The sequence below is a fragment of the Rhinolophus hipposideros genome (genome assembly GCF_964194185.1).
Source record: "Rhinolophus hipposideros genome assembly, chromosome: 9".
Taxonomy (NCBI): domain Eukaryota; kingdom Metazoa; phylum Chordata; class Mammalia; order Chiroptera; family Rhinolophidae; genus Rhinolophus; species Rhinolophus hipposideros.
The window spans coordinates 87,659,716-87,679,198 of record NC_138055.1 but is presented as its reverse complement, the minus strand read 5'-3'; the positions used below and the strand labels follow the sequence as shown (position 1 = coordinate 87,679,198).

General features: G+C 39.2%; 1 protein-coding gene across 20 annotated transcripts in view; it reads right to left on the bottom strand.

The window, feature by feature from the left end:
• Nucleotides 1-6,284: 6,284 nt before the first annotated feature.
• Nucleotides 6,285-19,483, bottom strand: part of PARP11 (poly(ADP-ribose) polymerase family member 11) — a 38,546-nt gene continuing 25,347 nt past the window's right edge. For 14 of the 20 annotated variants that reach the window (XM_081058748.1, XM_081058765.1, XM_081058759.1 and 11 more), the window contains 4 exons: nt 17,206-17,278; nt 16,996-17,126; nt 10,769-10,920; nt 6,285-9,298 (listed from right to left, as the gene is read on the bottom strand). In XM_081058748.1, the coding sequence (XP_080914874.1) occupies nt 8,982-9,298; nt 10,769-10,920; nt 16,996-17,126; nt 17,206-17,278 (673 nt within the window). In that variant the 3' untranslated portion in view covers nt 6,285-8,981. Of the gene's footprint in view, nt 9,299-10,768; nt 10,921-16,995; nt 17,127-17,205; nt 17,279-19,134; nt 19,249-19,483 lie in introns of those variants that run through there. The other 6 variants (XM_081058755.1, XM_081058757.1, XM_081058753.1 and 3 more) reach the window with 2 other exon arrangements.

Genomic DNA, 19,483 nt, shown 5'->3' with positions numbered 1-19,483 from the left:
GAAAGGGTATTCAAAATCATGTTACCCTTATCCACAACTCTGCTCTACCCCAGCCCACCAGCGCCATCTGGAATAGACAAAATACAAATCTGTCTGGAAGCCAGGGGATGGATGGTAAAGAATCCAAATCACAGATCTATTCTTATTTATGTTGCTTGCCTTTCTGTGCCTTGGTTTTTCTCTCCTTCATCCCGTTTCTTCAGCTTCCTGAGAGGTGAACTGTCATGATGTGATCTGACATCCTATGACTTCTCCCAGACCATCTGGGCCTTGTACCATAACCTGCCTCTTAGGACAATTCAATTAATAATAATAATTGTATCTAATTATTATTAATTAGTATATGTCAGACCCTACGCTAAGTGCTTTTCATACTCACACAGTCTCAGGTAATTCTCACAACAGCTTTAAAATACAAGGAAATAGCAGTTCAGAAAATTTGGGCAACTTCCCCAAGGCTACATGGCTAGAAAGTGGCAAAGCTGAGTCTGTAACCTAGGATGACCTAACTTTAAAACCTATGCTTTTCAAATGCAAAATGTTAAATATATGACACATGTTTTTTAAATGCTGATCCTAATATGTATGTGTGTATATATATATGTATATATATATATGCTAAAAAATGTATGTACATTTTAAGAAAGGAAAAAGCTGTATCAAAGTTGTAATACAATGAATGACACTAGCATTCATTGGATTAACGCCATCTTTTGAGCGAACGTCATACTACATATTGCTACCGTAATTCAATTCAACTTCGAAAAGCAATACATAGATAACATCTCTTAAAATGTGTACATTTTTTGGCACCCCCAGTGTGTGTGTGTGTGTGTATGTATAAATGACAGGTATCACTGCTAAGATCAGGCAAATACAGCCATATTGCAACAAAGCTGCAATAAAAGATAGATCACCAAACTGGAAATTACAACGCTTGGAGTCCATGTCAGCTCTGATGTTGAAACATGATCTGAGGGAGTCAACTCTTGCTGTCCTCCACAGTGGCAAATTATTATCTGACCCCACCTCAGTTTCATAGGCACTGTATGAAATTATACCTTAAAAAATTTTGTAGTGTACCAAGTACAACTGCTCAGATTTTGAGAGAAGTAGTTAAGAAACGTGTGTTGATATATCACAGATTTTAAGCTAAGTTTATGGCCCATCTTTTCTGACACACATTTTGTAAAGAGCATAGAATATGCTTGCCGTGTTCTAAGGTCCTACAGGAAACTGTTATCTGTGCCAAGGAGGATGGCGAAATTTTGGGTCTCCATAGCTTGAGAATGACAGAGCTACATAAGGAGATGGCACCATAGATAGTAAAGGAACTGAAGAGTAAGGCAAGAAAGAAGTTAGAACATTCGAGATTTTTTTTTTTTATTTTATGTCTGAAGACATAAGGTTTAGAGAGCAACTACTTTGTGTTTATAGATTCAGAAAGTACCCAATATTTATTTGCTGGGTCAAATAAAACTTTCTATTGAAAAAGGAAAGAAAACAATATTAAATGATAGTAAAGAAAGGGTTGTTTAGGAAGAACTTTCAGACAGGCAAGATTCTAAAACATCAGGTGAGGTTACTACTGGGAAGGGACCCATTTTTCCTAGCAATTATTACAAATGGGATAAACACACAGCCAGGTGGATTTAACCAGGGCTGTCCCACCTGGTGGAAAAAAAACAAAATTAGACAGTTTTGTCCTTTTCTCCTGTTCGCTACAATCTGGAGAGATGAACCCGGCTCCAGAGTTTGTTCCGCCAGTTCAGAAGGAAGATGCTGCCATCTAGTGTTTGCTGCTCTTACCCTCGCTAGCATCTAACTGCCTATACAGGTAGGTAAGCCCCCAACAACGCGGTCTGGCATCTAGGCAGACAAAATAGACCTAACTAGCAAAGTGACACAGAAAACAGAATCAAAACTATTTGAGTTACACTATTTTGGAGAAAAATATGAGTAGTCAGTACGGCACGGAGACGTGAGGATCCCGAGTTCACTTCCACCTTCCACGTGTTGACTCTAGAGGTGCTCCAGGGAACACGCAGGAACTGTGTGTGCCTCTCGGGGGTGGACAGACGTCCACGTGGTAGAATATATGGGGACTACAGATCCAGGTAAGGGTGGGTTTTCCAACACTGAATCTCTAATGCTGCCTAGTGGGGGCAGGGTTTGTTGTCATTGGGAGTCCAGACGTAGGCTGGAGTACTTCTTTGTGAGAAAGCTGAAAAAGGCATTTAAACCAGAAAAATGGTTGACTGAAGCAGACAATCTGTAAATCTCTTCTTATGCTAGACTTCTTATGCGAGTTTCTTATGCGAGCTCCTTGCAGGCAGGACTTTTACTGTTAGATCCTGTGTTTAGCATAGTGCCAGGTATGTAGGAGACACGTACAGATACTCGGTGTTTTGTTGAATGAATGAATATATATTCACTTACCATTTCCCTGAAGGAAGAAAACTAGCCCAAACAAAACACTTACTTAAGAAGTTAAGAAAGTGAAAATAGATAAATAAATAATAAATAAATAAATAAATAAATAAATAAAATAAAATAAAATAAAATAAATAGCAGCCCCTGGCCTGGCACTGAACATATTCTCCTGTTGAACATAAATTCACAGAATACCAACCTCAGACAAAGCTACATGGAGACTGTGATAAAATGAGACAAAACAAGGTCACTTTATAATTTTGTCTAAGCACAGCCAAGAATCAGCTTACTGTGCCACCTACAGAATGCCAAACACTCCAGCTTTCAGCCAAAATGAGCAATTGTTGCTTCCTTACAAATGATAGCTTATGCTCCAGTCTTTCTTTCCTGTAGATAAGATTCATTGAGATACCCAATCATAGCCTCGCTCTGCTTTCTGACAGCACCTAATCTAGGCAAAACCCCATTTCCTCAGACGCTACCCCAAATCACCCACCCAAAGCCCAATCCTATAGTAAGTTCTTTCTAACACCCTCTTACTAAGGCACTCCAGAGTTCCTGGCCTTTGCACTCCCTCACTATAACCCAGCTTGTTTAACTAGAGAGTTACTTCTAGAGGTCTTTGACTAAAGGGCATGGACCAGGTAAGTGCTAAGGAAAAAAAAAGAGTATGCCCTGAACTCCAAGTGCAGTGTGAATCCTGCAAGAGGCTCAGATCTGTGAGGTTTGTGTTAAGTACAGAAGACTTCCCTAAAGGGCTCTTAAATATAAATGCCACTGACATTTACGGAGGCTCACTCTGTGTCTTTCACAAGCATGATTTCATCACATGAGGGAGACATTATCATCATCCCTCTTTACAGATGAGGGAACCGCAGCACAGAGAGGTTAAGTAACCTCTCAAGTTCAGACAGCTGGTAAGCGGGCGGGGGGTGGGTGGGCAGGATTCCACCTGGTCATCTGATTGCCAAGCCCATACTTCAGAGAAACAGGACTTTGAAGGTACAAGGGAGGCCTGTGAGTACGTGTTACGAGAGCGGGCAGCAAAGCAGGAGCACATGCCCTGGGGTAAGAATGCCCCCCTCCGTGTAACAAGCATCTTGATTCTTACTAAGTTGTATAAACATCTCCACGATCCATGCTCCTCTCTCCACACAACCTTAGCGCTGGTCCTGGTTTCCTTCAGGCTGAGCCCCAGGGCCAGGTGCAAGGGTTGGGGGTAACACATTCTGGTTCTTTCAGGGGCTTTGATACTGTCACTTTGATTTTAATGATGAAAACGTGCTCCAGCCTGCCTCCACACCACACCTAGCTTTCTTCATCTCCCCAAAACCTGATGTCGCATCTGGGTGTGGCCAGGGGGACTAAATTCTATCCTTCACCTAATTAACATGCACTCATTTTTTAGGTCTCCACATTCACGTGTCACTTCTGAGGGAGGCCTTCTCTGATTCCTAGGATGGATTAGATCCCTTCATCACAGACGCTCACAGTGGCCTGAACATCCCCTTTGGTAAAGCCCATCACGCTTGTTCTGGTTCGCTATGTGTCCTCCCTGCCTGACTCTCAGTTCCATGGTGGTGGAGGCCATGTCTGCCTTGTTCACTGCCTGGCACACTGTGGAGACTCAGAGTTGTGAGCGTGAAGGGGAAAGAGGGACTGAATGGTGGTAGAGATTTGGGAGGACCAGGTCAATTCCTTTCCCTTCCTACTCGAAACTCTCGCTTCATAATGCACCATGATCCCTGCTACTGTATTTCTTGACCTAAAATCAAAAACTGTCCTCAGTCAGGTCAGATGTTACCGCTAGCCATGCTCTAGCATGTATTTTTCTTTTAACAAGAGTCTGATCAGTCCTTCATAAACTTCACCTTCTGAAAAGGAAACCTTACTCCTCTGGCAAGTATCCAAGCTCACACTGAATCAAACAGCAAAGCCAGAAATAAAACTCACATGCAGCAGTTCCAAGATGGCAATTGATCTTAGTTAGAGGAATAAACAAGAGGGAACGGGCTTGAACTCTGATTCCCTAAGAATGTCAATCAAATGTGGACTTATAATGCCTGCATCCAACAAGTGTTATCTAGGAGACATTAAAGCAGGAGCTCTTCCGGGAAAGGTCTTTTTAAAAAGGAACAGGAAAACACAAGTACGATCTGGATTTATAATTTATATTGCAAAAATGATTTGAATTAAATTCTGGATTGTGACTGGCTTACCACAGTAAAGTGAGTTTAACCCAGAGTCAGAATCGGCTTATTGTATAACGACTTCTCGGTAGAGGGCACAGCAAAGCTTTTTAGCTGCAGAAAACACAAATGTCTTTGGCATAACCTTATGTTTAAGTCTCTTGAGAAGCCACTTAAAAATGAGTAAGACCAATGCTAAATTTTCAGGGGCACAGCCACACAGTGAGAAAGTACAAATAGAAGCCAAGTTCTTACCTGCTGTGCTGAAGAATGAAAGCCAAGCAATTAGAATTGAGAAAATGGATGACGTGATCTTACAGCAGTAGACTTCGATCAGTCAGAGCGAGGAAATGACCGTCTGGGTTTGGGAATAACCAAGACATCTTTTTACCTGGGATGGTTCAAGTACAGTTCAATATAGCAAGGGTGGGTGGAGAGAGACTACACAAACCCCCAAAGCACCCCCCAGCCTGGGGTCTCTGAAAACATAAGAAGTAAACTACCTCTGAGAAGAAGTGAAGATTAATGGATGAACTGTGAGTGTTTTTTCTAAATATTTAGGGCTCACCTCACCGGGCAGTTACCAAATAATCATGTACTTGCTATTTCTTTGAAATGTTCATTTTTTTCCACAAGCGTTGTCCCAAGAAACTTCATAAAATTATTATAGGAAGTGAGGCAGAGCAGCTTGTCTCACCAAACCTCTTCCTGCACATTAGGACAAAGGCATAAACCTAAGTAAAATGACTTGGCTAAAATTTCTCAAAACAATAGTTGTTGACAAGGCTTTTGTTTTTCCTTCCCTGCTATTTTCTCATTCCCTTTTACTTTTCACTTTTACAAGTACCGAATGTGTAATTTCTTCTAGAAATGCACTATTTCAGTTTTAAGGAAAACAAAATGAACTGACAAACATCCTTCCCCAAGGAGAGAGGACACTCCAGGAAGAAAGCACCACCAGGACCACTAATAGATTGTCTCCAGCATCACTCCTGCAACCTGGCAGGTGACTTCCATACCTCAGTGGGTTAGGAACAAAATTTGTAATAATGTCACATTTCTATATCATCAATCAGAGCTCTGTCGAATTTTCATCACAGTGAACCAATAGCCCAACATTTAGACAGACTGGGACATGACTTCGGTGGATGAAATTCTTGACTTGTTTTCACAGGTAAGCCTCAATCAATCATTCTGTCGCTCATTTCTCTCAGCTCTAAAATTAAGATATCTTTTGATACCTTCCTTTTTTGCTAATAGAAGCTTTAAAATTAAATAAAATGTCTCACTTGCTTCAAAAGGAACTGCTGTAACCACCGCGGGCGGGGATGGCTGGACGCTAAACACACTCCCCAGCAGAGCTGCTGCTCCGGGCCAGGGGACCACACCGAGAGCCGAGGATGCTGTCTGTGCACCAGGCCTTGATCTGCCTGGGAACTTTCAATGGCACAGAACAAATGATTTTCCTCACATGTTATCTACTAGGTTTGTTCAGGATCATTCAAACAGAACAAGAGACTTTCCCCATGTGCAGGTAGATTACATTAAGAGTTACAAGAAACAAACTCCTGAAAAGTCCATTAAGTTTGAGCGGAAAACTTAGGTTTAAATAATGCAAGGGGGGGGGAGATAAGACAAATCACAGAAACACAGAAACAAATATATGGCATACGCAGACAACGAAGATCTGCTATGGAAAGCTTTAATCACCACATGTAAAAATAATATTTTCACATATCAAAAATGGGTCCAAATTCTTTATCATCATCACCATAGCAGTCTACAAATGAAAGCTGCACTAATACAAAACCTTCCTGTTCATAACTGCAAGATTTATGAATCTGTTTCTTATAGACACATTTTTTTTTTTATCCTGAGGCTGATAACACCGCAGTGAAAAGGAAAAATTACTATCAGCTGGAATTTATTCAATGTAGAATGTTTAAAATCATTTATTCTTTAATCTGGACTGTCTTCTCTTCACTTTTTCACCCATACTATGTGATGACAAGAGGAAAAGATGATAAATGGTTGTGTCCAGTCCAGTATATATACTGATTTTATAGTTCTCAACTCAATCTACTGATCAAAACAAAGAAATCGACTTTTAACATCAATTAACTTGACACTATCACATCACAACAAAGTATTAAAATTCTTGTAACAGGAGAGTTGGTAGTAGATTCTCAGACAAGAACAACAGTACAGTTCTTTCTTACAATGTTTATTGCAGTGCACTCTACTTCCATAGGAACCAACTGGTTAAGTTCAGGATTCCCTGCAAATCTCAGCTCTGAGCTCTTAGTCACCTTGAGATAAGAGCTGCACATGTCTAAAAGAAAAATAAGCCCCAAATACTACAACAGTTATTCCACTCAACTGATGGAAGAGGCAATCAGGTTAAACTGGAAAAAAAGACAGTCATGTTGAAGTGGGGATTATTTTAACATTTTGGGTATATAAATAAGAAATAAATAACACAAAGATTTTCAAAATCTGAATCCCTATTTGATTCCCTATGTGAATCCTATCTGAATCCCTATGTGTCTGACACTGCGTTTTGTGAATGAGGCTAGCTACCTCCCAGAAGGAGGCCAAGGGACTTTCCCTCCAATGATTTCCATGATGAGCTTTGCATGTTTCTAAAATGTGTTCTTTTGGAATATTCACAGCACTTCATCAAAACCTGTGCAGGCTGTTAGTGGGCACCTCTGAGTCAGGAAATCTCTGTTGTTGCTTGGTTTCAAAGTATTAAACGTGCAATTGCCTGTGTACTACTTACTTACTTTCAACTGCACAATTAGGAGTACTCTGGGCTATAATAAACACGTGGGGATACATGGCACCTGGAGAATTACCACTTCTAATCTTGCTCCACACTCTTCCTATTATTTCTAGATGCCTTCCCAATTCAAATGATTGAGCCGATCAACCCGGCCATGGGCATTTACTGGACTTTTCTTGAGAAGTTACCTCTCAGCCCAAACTGGGTCAGGATAACAGAGAGAGAATTCACTATTAGACCGAATTAGAAAAAGATTTTCTGGAAAGGCTTGATCTAAGTGCTTTTTCCCCCCCAAGTAGAATCATGGAAAATCAAGGTTGGAAACACTCTCAACAATCATTCGGCCAATTCCCCCAGCTAAGACCTGAACTCCTAACAACGTCTCTGCCAAGCTGTAGTCCAGCATCTGCTAGAATACCTTTAACTGAAGGAAACTGTTGCAACATACTTGCTCCTCCTTAGAAGAGAATAGCAAAACAGATGGGACAGGTAAACAAATATCCATTAAGTATGATTATGAATTGTATCCAACTTTTCAAGAGAGTAGTAGATTGTCAATTGCTATTCAAAGGAATACCAGATTTGCTCCACGCAGCCCCCTGCTTTCTGCAATGATTCAGAATGGGGAGATACAACTTAGAAATGTAAATTTTATAAGTCACTGTTGAATAGCTGTGTGTGGTGGTGGGGAAGCACATAAAAATAGCTTAGAAGTAATCAGTTTAGGGACCCGTAAGCAAAGGGAAAATAAATTGTTCTAATAAATAAAAGTTTCATTTTGAAGATGCAATAAATACCTTGGGCAGCAAGTCTTGGTACAAGAACTCTCAAGAGCCCTGGTGGATGAACCGTAGGCAAATTACAGTCTGCAGCATTCTGTCAGTTCAGATGCAGGAGACAGGAGAGTGACATGAGCAAGTCTGAAGCTGCAGCCCACGACCCCTAAGGCAATCGAAAGCAGGGCCCTCTACCTCGATTTTCTCCTTCTGGCTTGTTTGGCAGCACTGCAAATAAGTGTCTTATTTCTGACCTCTCTCAAGGTACGCAGCCCACTTCAAGGTTTTAAATCCCCCCTTCAGAAGACCGACAAAGCAACATATTGATTGGTAGACAAGAATATCAGAATTCAATTTACAGAGGATCAATTCCTCTTATGGGACACATTTATGTCTATATTTTTATTTTTAGAACATATATATGTATACGTCAATTTGAATTGAAAACATTTATCCTGATAACACACACATAAATTTTAAAAACTCTAAACGGCCATGTCAATCGAGACTTAGTGGATTCAATTTGGAGTGGCATCTTTCACCCTGAGGTGTTAAAATGGCAATGACACTGATCTTCAACAGATAAGACCATGAATAACAAGACAAAAACAAAACAACAAAAAAAAAACCAACCTTAAAGTCAGTATTTCTTTTTATATATGGAGGCCACTTTTTTTTTTTCCATATCTGTTTCAGAAGTACCAGATAATTACCATTTAGTGGCTAGATGACAGGAGAGCAAATCTTCCTGCAAAAACAGAATAAAACTTCCTTGACCACTGAGATTTGGAAGTGAAATCAATGAAAGTCTATTAAGTACTCAGGATAGATCTGGTTGGCATCAAACACCACAAAGATCTTTGGATTCCAGGTGTCATCCACACAGCTGTCATATAAATTCACATAGCTACCGTCTTTAGAAGGAGGTCGCATGTATTTGGAGTCTCCGTTTATGTAATCGCCAATCAGCACTCGAGCAAGAAACATAGATTTGTATGTTCTAAATAGATGCCGTTGTTGCAAGCTTACGCCATGAATTTGGAACGTGTTTCCATGTTTTATGTCATCTTTGCAGAAGCGACTGGAATAAGCAGCATCTCTAGCAAAATAGGTGCCTTAAATTAAAAAGACCAAAACCAAAAAAAAAAAAAAAAAAAAAAAAAGCCAAGATTACTCTGAAGAATACAGGAAACACGAGCAAAAACATTCTCACTGTTAGGGGAGTAGACATAAGGAGGTGTGTGTAACAAAAGTAGATGTGCAATTTCCTCATCTGCAGATCTTTAGGGAAAGAACAGAAAGCCATCTGTTATCGACAGCTGTGATTCAGACTGCCCTAGACACAGATCTGTTAGTATAGACCAGTCCCCACCACCGTGCCATCCACTCCCACCAAAATGTAGCTGCCAGACTTCTGTTTCAAAAGAAATCCAATATGTAAGACAGACACAAACTATGCTTGTGATTAACTGTATGGCAGGACCTGAGTTTTAACTGATTGGACCTCCCTCCCTTTTCTACTTCCTTCCACCACTTTTCTCACCCCACTGTCCTGTCCAGCATCCATCAAAGCTCTGGAAAGAACAGTGAAACTGCTGATCTACGGAGAGTGACACAAAGTAACAATTCAATATTATCTCTGGAAAGAACAGAATGCTATGTCCAGGAAAAGACGTCTGAAGAGAATGCCATGATGTTCACATCTGAGCATCCCCAAGGACCAATTTCACTGGTTCGTTGCCTAAATATGAAAACTCAGTAAAGCATCCAACTGTTCCGAAAGGTAGGCCTAGGAGATTGACATCATTATGGGAATACTTACTCTACTCCCAATACTGATAGGATTTAGATAACATTTTTCTGATCCTTTTACAGTTAAATAAATGAAATGGCCTTTACAGTAGTTATTTTAAAAACTGATTTACTTTTTAAAAATGTAGCACATCCTGATCTTAAGTGGCAGTTCTAAGTGGAGGTAAGGTACAAAGTAAGGACCAGAACAATAAATGTCCATCCCTTACCTGTTCCCCTCATCTCTCTCCTTAATTTGCTTGAGGAGTGGGCATAAATTGGAGAACTTGGACTCTCGCAACATTAGAAAAAAGGTGAGGATTTCCCCCATTATTCCTTATTGCTCAATAATATTCTTACCTATCATTTTCTAAAAAACAAAACAAACAAAAAATACTAGTACCTAGACCTGTACACAATGTAATTAATTTATTTTATAGTTCTCTAAATATATGACATAAAACAGTGTAGTTTTATCAGTAGAAAGGACTTGCACATAAAAATTAAAGTAACGCAAAAATCAGCTCATATGGATGTGACGCCCCATTTGAACGACTGGCAGTTGGAGACCTGTCTAATCCAGTAGAGGTGGGTGTAAAGGTCTTGCTTCTACCTTGTACATGCAGGAAGTGGCTTTTCTGTGGCTCAGAAAGTCTGAGGGTGTGCCGGGAACCTAGTACAGTAACTTGTAACTTAATGACTCTCAAACCCCTGAATTACAAAACAATCAATTATCTCTCAAGAGAGGAGAGTCGCTCCTAGGACTCGACTGGACCTGGAATTCTGATAATTACCTTTTCCAAAGAGAGCACCATGTATGCCATTTATTCTCCAATCAAAGTTATGAATGCAGATTGCTTCCACGAATTCACTGCTGGTGCCATGAAACAGCATTTGTTCATTAATCTGAGGCACACCTCGTTTTTTCTTGAGCTGAGCCTTTTTCCTAAAAATAACACACACAGACACAAAACACACATAGAAATATACCATAAGTGGCATTTATTAATTTTTCAAGGAGCAAAATTCAATAGAAGGTGTGAAACAGAAAACATTTCTTTAATATAAATCATAAATGGACAAAGCAGCTATGAAAAAGAATCCCAAGTACTCTTGGACACATAATCTCTTTGGTATAATTATTATTATAATTAACATTGAGACCTAAGGTTGAAAATTATACCAAAAATTACAGATATTCCAAATGATGTCCCATTACAGTAAGGTGATTGCCTAAACCAGCCAAGTTGTACAGACGCCTGAAAAATGACACTACAAACAATTACATAACGTGAAGGTCCCAGAGTCTTTAAACAGTGAATTCCTTGAGCAGGGACCAGGCCTTCATCTTTTCATCCCGAGATTGGAAAACATTGGTTGAATTGAACTAAATTTTGAATCTGAGGTCCGGAAGGGACATGAAGCCATCCAGTTCAAGCCCTTCCCAATGGACAAATCTCTTGTAACAATGTAGGCCTGATTGTAACAGTAAAAAACAAACTAAAAACAGCTGTAAGTTCTTTCATAGAAAAATGAATAAACAATTATATATTATTTTATTTCATGTGTATACATGAAAGTTAAACGTAATGAATTAGATCTCTATGTATTAACACAGAAAACTCTTGAAAAATAATGTGGAATGTAAAAAGAATGTTGCAAAAAGAGACATATAACATCACAATACTGTACATTGTATACGTATATATACATAGGTAGTAAAACATAAAAACACAGACAATATATATCAAAAATTAAAAGTTTATGCTTTGATCTATTGGTGAAAATCTTTTCAGACCATGCAGCATGACATTAGAAGGATGTACATTAAACAAATATTTATTTCAGAAAAAGCCAGTGTGCTTTCACCAAAAACAAATTATGCCAACTTTCTGTTTTAGAATTTTATGTACCAACTTTTTTTTTTTTTTAACAATGCATAATGGTTACTTTTCTAACTAAGAAAAAAATCTTTTCGAAAAAAGAAAAGATAATATTTGTTTTGACTCACTGTTTCAATCTTCCAAGGTCTTTCTGTCTCCTGATTCATTCACATGACAAATAAGCTATCCCTGCTAGAAGTTCTGAATCTTTCACGAGTGTGATAAGCAAGCCTTCTACATTTTCATCCAAATTCCTGATAAAAATGTTGAAGGACTCAGGAAGAAAGCGTGAATGCCATTCAAGTTACTCTTTGCATAAGACATGACCGGGTATTAACTTTTCTCTTTATACTTAATTACCTGGCACACATTTCCCTATCTTGTCTCCATCATAAGAACCTTTTTCAACTACTTTGTAGAAATCAAGCTATACTATCTAAGAGGCTCACCCACCTACTACTATGGTAATCCTCTTAGTTATCAGGGCTTTAGCAAATCTATAGTTTTTTTCTGAGTAAGCATTGTTTCCTGGATTTCCTGGGCTTCCTGGATTTCAAAACTGTGGGGAAAATCATAGGATTCAAACTACACTGAGTTTTCCACAAATCTGTTCACCTTTGCCCAACCCCACCTTCATTTCTGAATTTGCTGAAAACACTGTAGCACCCACTTCTCAAAGATGTCTTAGGATTACCTGCCCTCTCAGGGCCCAAAGGGCCCAAAGGACTACACTGATATGTTACATACTCTGAAGTGCAGCAGGAATATCTTCATGCTCTGGATGGAAATAAGGTTTAGACTCGTGGTTCTCCATCCTGACTGACCATCAGAAGCACTTGCAGAACTTTATTAACAACGTCAGAAACGTGAGGTTCTGATTCAGTGGATCAGGGTAAGCGATAGATCTCTACTTACTAAAGGGCTCCATGGGTGATTCTGATACGCAGCCAGGGCTGAGAATCCCTCATCTCATTCCACATTCTGAATGAGACAGTAGCTTTCACTGCTTATTTCCTTGCTGCTTTATCCTTCCCAGCCCTGGATCAATCCAACCCTCTCGCCTCTCTGCTCTTAAATTTGGACGGCTGAAATAGATCAAACAACACCCCGATGGTTTCCACTACAACAACTTCACATATTCCAACTTTAGCTAAACCCTTAGCACTGATGGAAACCCTGTAGTTCCCAAGTTAGCTCTTTCTCCCCCATTTTCCACAGTGGCCATTTCAAACCTTCCCTTTTCTATCTCCCCCTCTTATCCACACCTCCATAACAGCTCTTTCTCTGCAGGTGACCTCACTTCTTATCTCACCAAGGAAACTGAAAGTAGGAACAGGAGTCAGGAAGGAACTCCCCTAACTCCTATCCTCATGCCCTACCTCTACTTATCAATAACATAATTGGACCACCCTTGGCTATCTCCTTCTCACATATGTTCTCTGAATTCCATCCAATCACAAGTCTTTAAGAGCCGTAATCCATCAATTAACCTTCCGCTCTCTCTCTTCTTTTAAACTCTCCGTCTCCATAGGTTCTTTCCAATTATAATTTAAACATGTTCAGTCTCTCCCATCTTTAAATTCAAAAACCGTAAAAAAGCAAAAGCACCCTTCCCGAGTCCACATTATCCATCTTCTCATGACTCTCGTTCTCTTCACTGTCGAACTTGAGAGTTGTCAACATTTGCTATAAATACAATACAGCGTCTACCAACATTGCTCACATCAAGGGAACCAATGGTCTCTTTGTTGCAAAATCCTAAGGATATTTTCAATACTTATCTTATTTGGAAACTCTTCCGTATGTGACAGAGGATAACATCTACTTGTGGAAACTACTTTCTTCCTTTGGCTTCTGTGACCACATTCTATTGGTTTTCTTCCACCTTTTCTGGTTGTTACTTCTCAGTTTCTTCCTCGGGTTTTCTCTTCCTCTGTCTATCCCTTCTAGAGTTCAGTCCTCGGCCCTCTTCTTAATCTACATAAACTCCGTGGCCATCTTATCAATTTCTATGGCTGCTATTAACCCACATTATCTCTAGTCTACACCACTCTGCCAAGCTCCCAACCCATATAACAACTATGACTCCCTCCCAATCCTCCCCAGACCCAAACCGGCTCCTATTCATTTTCCCTTAGTCAATTAAAACAAACAACTCAGAAACTTTGAAGTTATCTTTCCCACCTCCCTTACCCACCCCACTGCACATATGAAATCAAGGACCAAGCAATATCATCCTACATCCGCAATATCTCAAAAATGGTCCTCTTTGCTCTAACACAGCAGGTACCACTTTGGTTCAAGCCACCCAATGTATCTCAGTTTAATTACTGAAACAGTTTCCTAAAATGGTCTCCCTGCTTCTAACTGTCTTCCTTTAAAGCTAGTTTCTCAACCTCAGCACTACGGCTATCTTGGGCTGGATATTTCTTCGTTGTGGGAAGCCATCTTGTGCCTTATAGGATGTTTAGCACGCCTCACCTTTACCTAGTAGACGCCAGCTGTATCTCCCCATCTCACCACATGACAATAAAAAAGTCTCCACTCATTGCCAAATATCCCCTGGTGGGCAAAATCACTCCTAACTGAGAACAAGTGCTTTAAAGCCCTTTCCACAGTATAGCCTGATGAGTTATTTTTCTAAAATGCAAATCAGATCCATCACACTTTTGCTTAAATTTGTACAATGGCTTCTCACCGTCCCAGGAAAAAACATCCAAATCCCTCCGTTTGGACTGTAGTAAGGTCCTGCAGGCCCTGGCCCCGGCTAACACGGTCCCTCAAGTCTGGATGCGTCCAACTCAAGTGTGACTACTAAAGGAAATGACACAGCCACCCTGGTGTTTGCGGACCTTTCGCTAACCATCCACCTATTTTCTGTTCTAGTTGAAATCCTCTCAATTTTTGTGTTCACTCATGTAATCAAATTTTGACCCAGGCTGCTCCGGATGGGACACCCTTCCCTTTTCCTACCGTGTTTCCCTGAAAATAAGACCTAGCTGGACCATCAGCTCTAATGTGTCTTTTGGAGCAAAAATTAATATAAGACCAGGTCTTATTTTACTATAAAATAAGATTGGGCGTATAATATATTACAATACAATACAATACTGAGTCTTATATTAATTTTTGCTCCAAAAGACGCATTAGAGCTGATGGGCCGGCTAGGTCTCACTTTCGTGGAAACACGGTACCTACGTCTTGCTTAAATGACACCTGCTTTAGGAAATGGTTCTTGATACTCCCCACCCCTAACACATACCTACTTCTGTCAGCAAGGGTGAAGAGATGCCCTCACTGTGTGCTCCACGACGCCCTGCTGTGCTCCCTCTACAGTCTGTGGTTCAGTGGCCTGACTGCTTGGCGACACTATGATCCTGTACGCTGTTACATCCCAAGTACCTAGAATAGTGCCTGTCACAAAGGACGTGCTAAAACATATTGCTGGAGGAAGGCAGGAAGAAGGTCTGGACAACGTGCAAACTGATGCCTGATGGACTCACGTGGCCTCACTGTTTGGATAGTGAGTCATAGGTTATATGACAGTGAGACTGACTTGGTTATTTTAGTTCTTCAGGGAGATGTTAAAATGACAGGCTGTCCTTACCATGAGACTTAGTATTTTCTACTGTCACAGCAGGTGGCAGATTCATTACCATCACAGATTCCTACACACTGACATTACATAAAATTACGAAGGGCATCGATAGAGTAACCCTGTTTCTAATGAAATTCTTAGTACAAAATGTTTTGAGATTCACTGGCGCATTTTATCACTAGGATTTAACTGAGGACTCAAATTATGAGGGAGACTAACAGGACTCTACTTCAGAAGCCTGATTAAAAATAATGAATAAGTTTTCATCAGACCATTTGAGAAAACTTACTTTATTCACTAGAATAAAATAAAAGGGAGAGAAGTTTCCATCTTCCTCTAAAAAAGAATCACCTACACAAGAACTGAATAAAAGCCACTAAACTCAGTTAAAACTCAATGTTGTCAGAAACAAAAGTTGGCATGGTCCAAGGACTCAAGACTGTGCAGAATACACTCTGCAAACCCCTAATTTTATAATATAAACTATTCTGAGCCTAAAACCTGGAATTTATTCAGGCCATACTAACTGACTGACCGGACGCATGAAAGAATTTCATGTATCGTTAACAGAAAAAAGTCAGCCTGATTTTCAGGTAGATGAGAATGAAATGAGTGAAGGTCTGGGTTTTGCTTTAAAATACTTCAGCAAGAACAATAACAGCAAAAAAAGAAAAAAAAAAGGACAGAATATATGTGGTAAACCTTGATAAATGTTAAATCAGGATGATGGCTACATGGCAGTTCATTATATTAAACTCTATTATTTGAAAATTTCCTGAATAAACATTAAAGTTCTTCTTATATTAAAAAAATATTAGAAACCAAATTTCAAACACAAATTTAAATATTTTAGAAAACCAACAACTTATTTTAGGTAATACTTGTCATAAAAATAATACAGCACAATAGGTTAATTTGGACAATACCTTTAAGTTTTCTGTAATGTGCTTTATTTTTAGGTTAACTGCACACTGAGCAATCCAATGGGTCATTTCCAACCTAAATTGAGTGACGACTTAAGATTTTAATTCTACAATGTAAACTTTGGGCTAAACAAGAAATTTGCAGGTTTGTTTTACAATGTCCTTCAAAACTAACCAAGCAAATGACTGCAGGCAAGATAGTGTAATTGTTTAAAAAGAAATTCAACAATGTTTCCAAAGAGTTCTAATTCAACACAAAAGTCTGATCCAACACAGTCATATCCACAAAACGGAAAAAGCTCCCCAGGTCCCTTTGCAAGGCCAATGAAGCCACTGATGCACCAAAGCTGGCAAACCTTGAAAGTGAGGGCCCCCAGGAGTGCTAAGACTTTGACATCCTCTAACATCACGTTACAGCGGCTGGCATTTACTTCTAGAGCAGCTCGTTTACTCCCTGAGGACGCTGAACAAGATTGCCGAGACAACAGGTCAAAATATAGCAAGAAAAAAACACAGCACCAGTGAAGATACAATTCAACATTCGTGCTTCACTACCTCTAAGATTACAAAAATCTTCAAGGCCAAGGAGAGCGTTTGGATTAGAGACGGTCTCTCACCTGCAAAAGAACTCCCACAAGTCTAGGTTTTGAATTCTCTGAATTCTTTTAATTCTGTTGCGATCCATTGTTTTCCCAAAGAGACTAGCAACTTCATTATATTCATGTGTTTGATTCTGCAAAGGAATAAGCTGGAAAAAGAAGTGTGATAATTTTATTGGGGCCCTTTTCTGAGTCTTGCACAGCACAGTGGGTCAGTTCTGCTCTTACCTGATAGGGCACTTCAGTATTCACATTCTCCCAGTGTGGTGGCATGGGGATAGCCTCATTTTCACAGATATAACTTTAAATAGCAGAAGACATAACAAAACATTAGAAGCTGATTATAGTTACTGTCAGTTATTTAAACTTATCTTCAAAGCTACATTTTCATGTTTGGGTCACTGCAACAAATGCAATTAAAAGTGGCCTTAGGTTTCTTTAGTTTAAAATGTTTGTTGAATATCTCCTTGTGTATCGGTTTTTAGGTGCTGAAACTGAGAGCTTTGATGGAAAATATCTAACACCCCATAACATGAAAATTTCAAAAACACTTGTTTAATTTGGTCTTGTTTTTCTGAATTTTCCAGAATTTCTTTAAACTGTAAGGAAGATTTTAGGAAAAGAAATTTCCAACAAGAAAATAAAATCTTTGATTAAAAAAAACCCAAAAACTCTTTAACAGATTTATCTTGACTATTAAATAGAATCTAAACCCCTCAGCCACACATTCAATGTTCTTCCAGATCTAACTCAAACCTAAACCTTTCTCTGTTTATGCCCACTGTCCCTACACGGTTCACATGAACTCACTTAGTGCAGTCAGCCAATTAAAAAAAACAAACAACTATCTACCAAATTAAGGCCCTGGATGTGAACACAGAAAACGATAGTGATCCTGGAGTTCAATGGCAAAGGGCTGACACTGGCATCACTAATCCTCTCTGGTGACTGGAAGTTACCAGAAAAAATTCATAAACTTCAAAGAAGCTTAATTTTTTAAAACTCATTTCAAATTTGAAAAGATCATACAATCATATGATTTCAAAACCAGTACGTATAAAAAGTAAACAGCGACCAGCTTCCCTCCCATTCCAGTCCTTGATCTGTCCAATTTTCACCACTTGCCTCAACTTAAAGTAATCACTGTTTTCAGTCTCTTGGGCATTCTTCTAGAATTTTTTTAGGTTAACACAAGCCAATCTCCCCCCCTCCATACAAATGGTAGCATCAAACATGTCTTTGGCATTTCTTTTTTCACTTACTCAATTCTTAGAGATCTTTCCCTATCAGCGGATAGAGAGTACCCGCATTCCCAATCCCTACCACAGAGCCTGGCACATGGTGGACACTCCATAAATACGGGCTGAATGAATGAGTACATTCTATCCCACAGATGCATACAATTCCATTGTATGGATATACCATCATTTATTTAAGTCCCCTACTGACAACATTCAGCTTTCTCAACTTTTTGCTACTGTTAAGAACGTTGCTAAGACCTAGTTTATCAATTTGTCATTGTTCATGTCCAAATCAATTTGTTGGATATCTTGGGATTTCTGGGATTGGATAAATGGCATTTCCAAGTCAAAGAATACATTTATGCATGATTTTGACAGATACCGCCCAAATGTCCTCCTGGAAGGTGGTACTCATTGACATTCCCACCAGAAATGCAGAGAATGCCTATTTTCCAACCTCTCCAAAAAGTTACATTATGAAACTTTTGAATTGTCGATCTTATAGTAAAAAACAGTCTGATATAATTTGTATTTTTCTTATTATGAGTGAGGTTATACGAACCGTTCAAATTCTTTGCTCATTTTTCTAATGGGTTGTTGGCGTTCTACTGAGAGATTCATACAAGTACTTCATATACTACCAAGATGAACTCTTTGATGTGACAATGAGTAACAATAGTTTACCCAGTTTTTTTTTTTTAATTGCCTGAAGTATCTTTAGCTGTGGAAAAGTTTCTTGTTTTTTTTCTTTTTAATTTTTGTAGCCCATAGCCTTGATTAACTGTAAAATCCTTGCCAATGGGAAATACATACTATTTACCTTGCGTGTAATTAATGCTCAATATATTCCTTCAATAAATAAACATTTCTATATCAGCATCTACTTGTCTTCTTCACTCTTCTGTGTCCTACCTACCTGATCTTCCTCTTTTACTATGTTGCTTATGATGCTCCGTTCCGGTTAGCTCTCTCCCTCCCCTGATTTGTTTTATGGTTTGTACCGTCTGTGAGAGAACAAAGTACTTGTCTGCTTCGTGTGTTTCATCTCCCCACCAAAGTATACCAGATGTAGTAACACGCCATCACAATAACAGTTGCCATTATTATGTCTCATTTTTTCCCAGGTTACATCCTCTTGGAAGATAAGTAATTCCTTTATTACATTCCTTGTACTTAAGAATGAGGATATGCTGTGGTTGGTATGGAAATAATATTTTCTACATTCCATAGAAGTACTAGAGCATTCCTTCTATAAGCACTTGAAT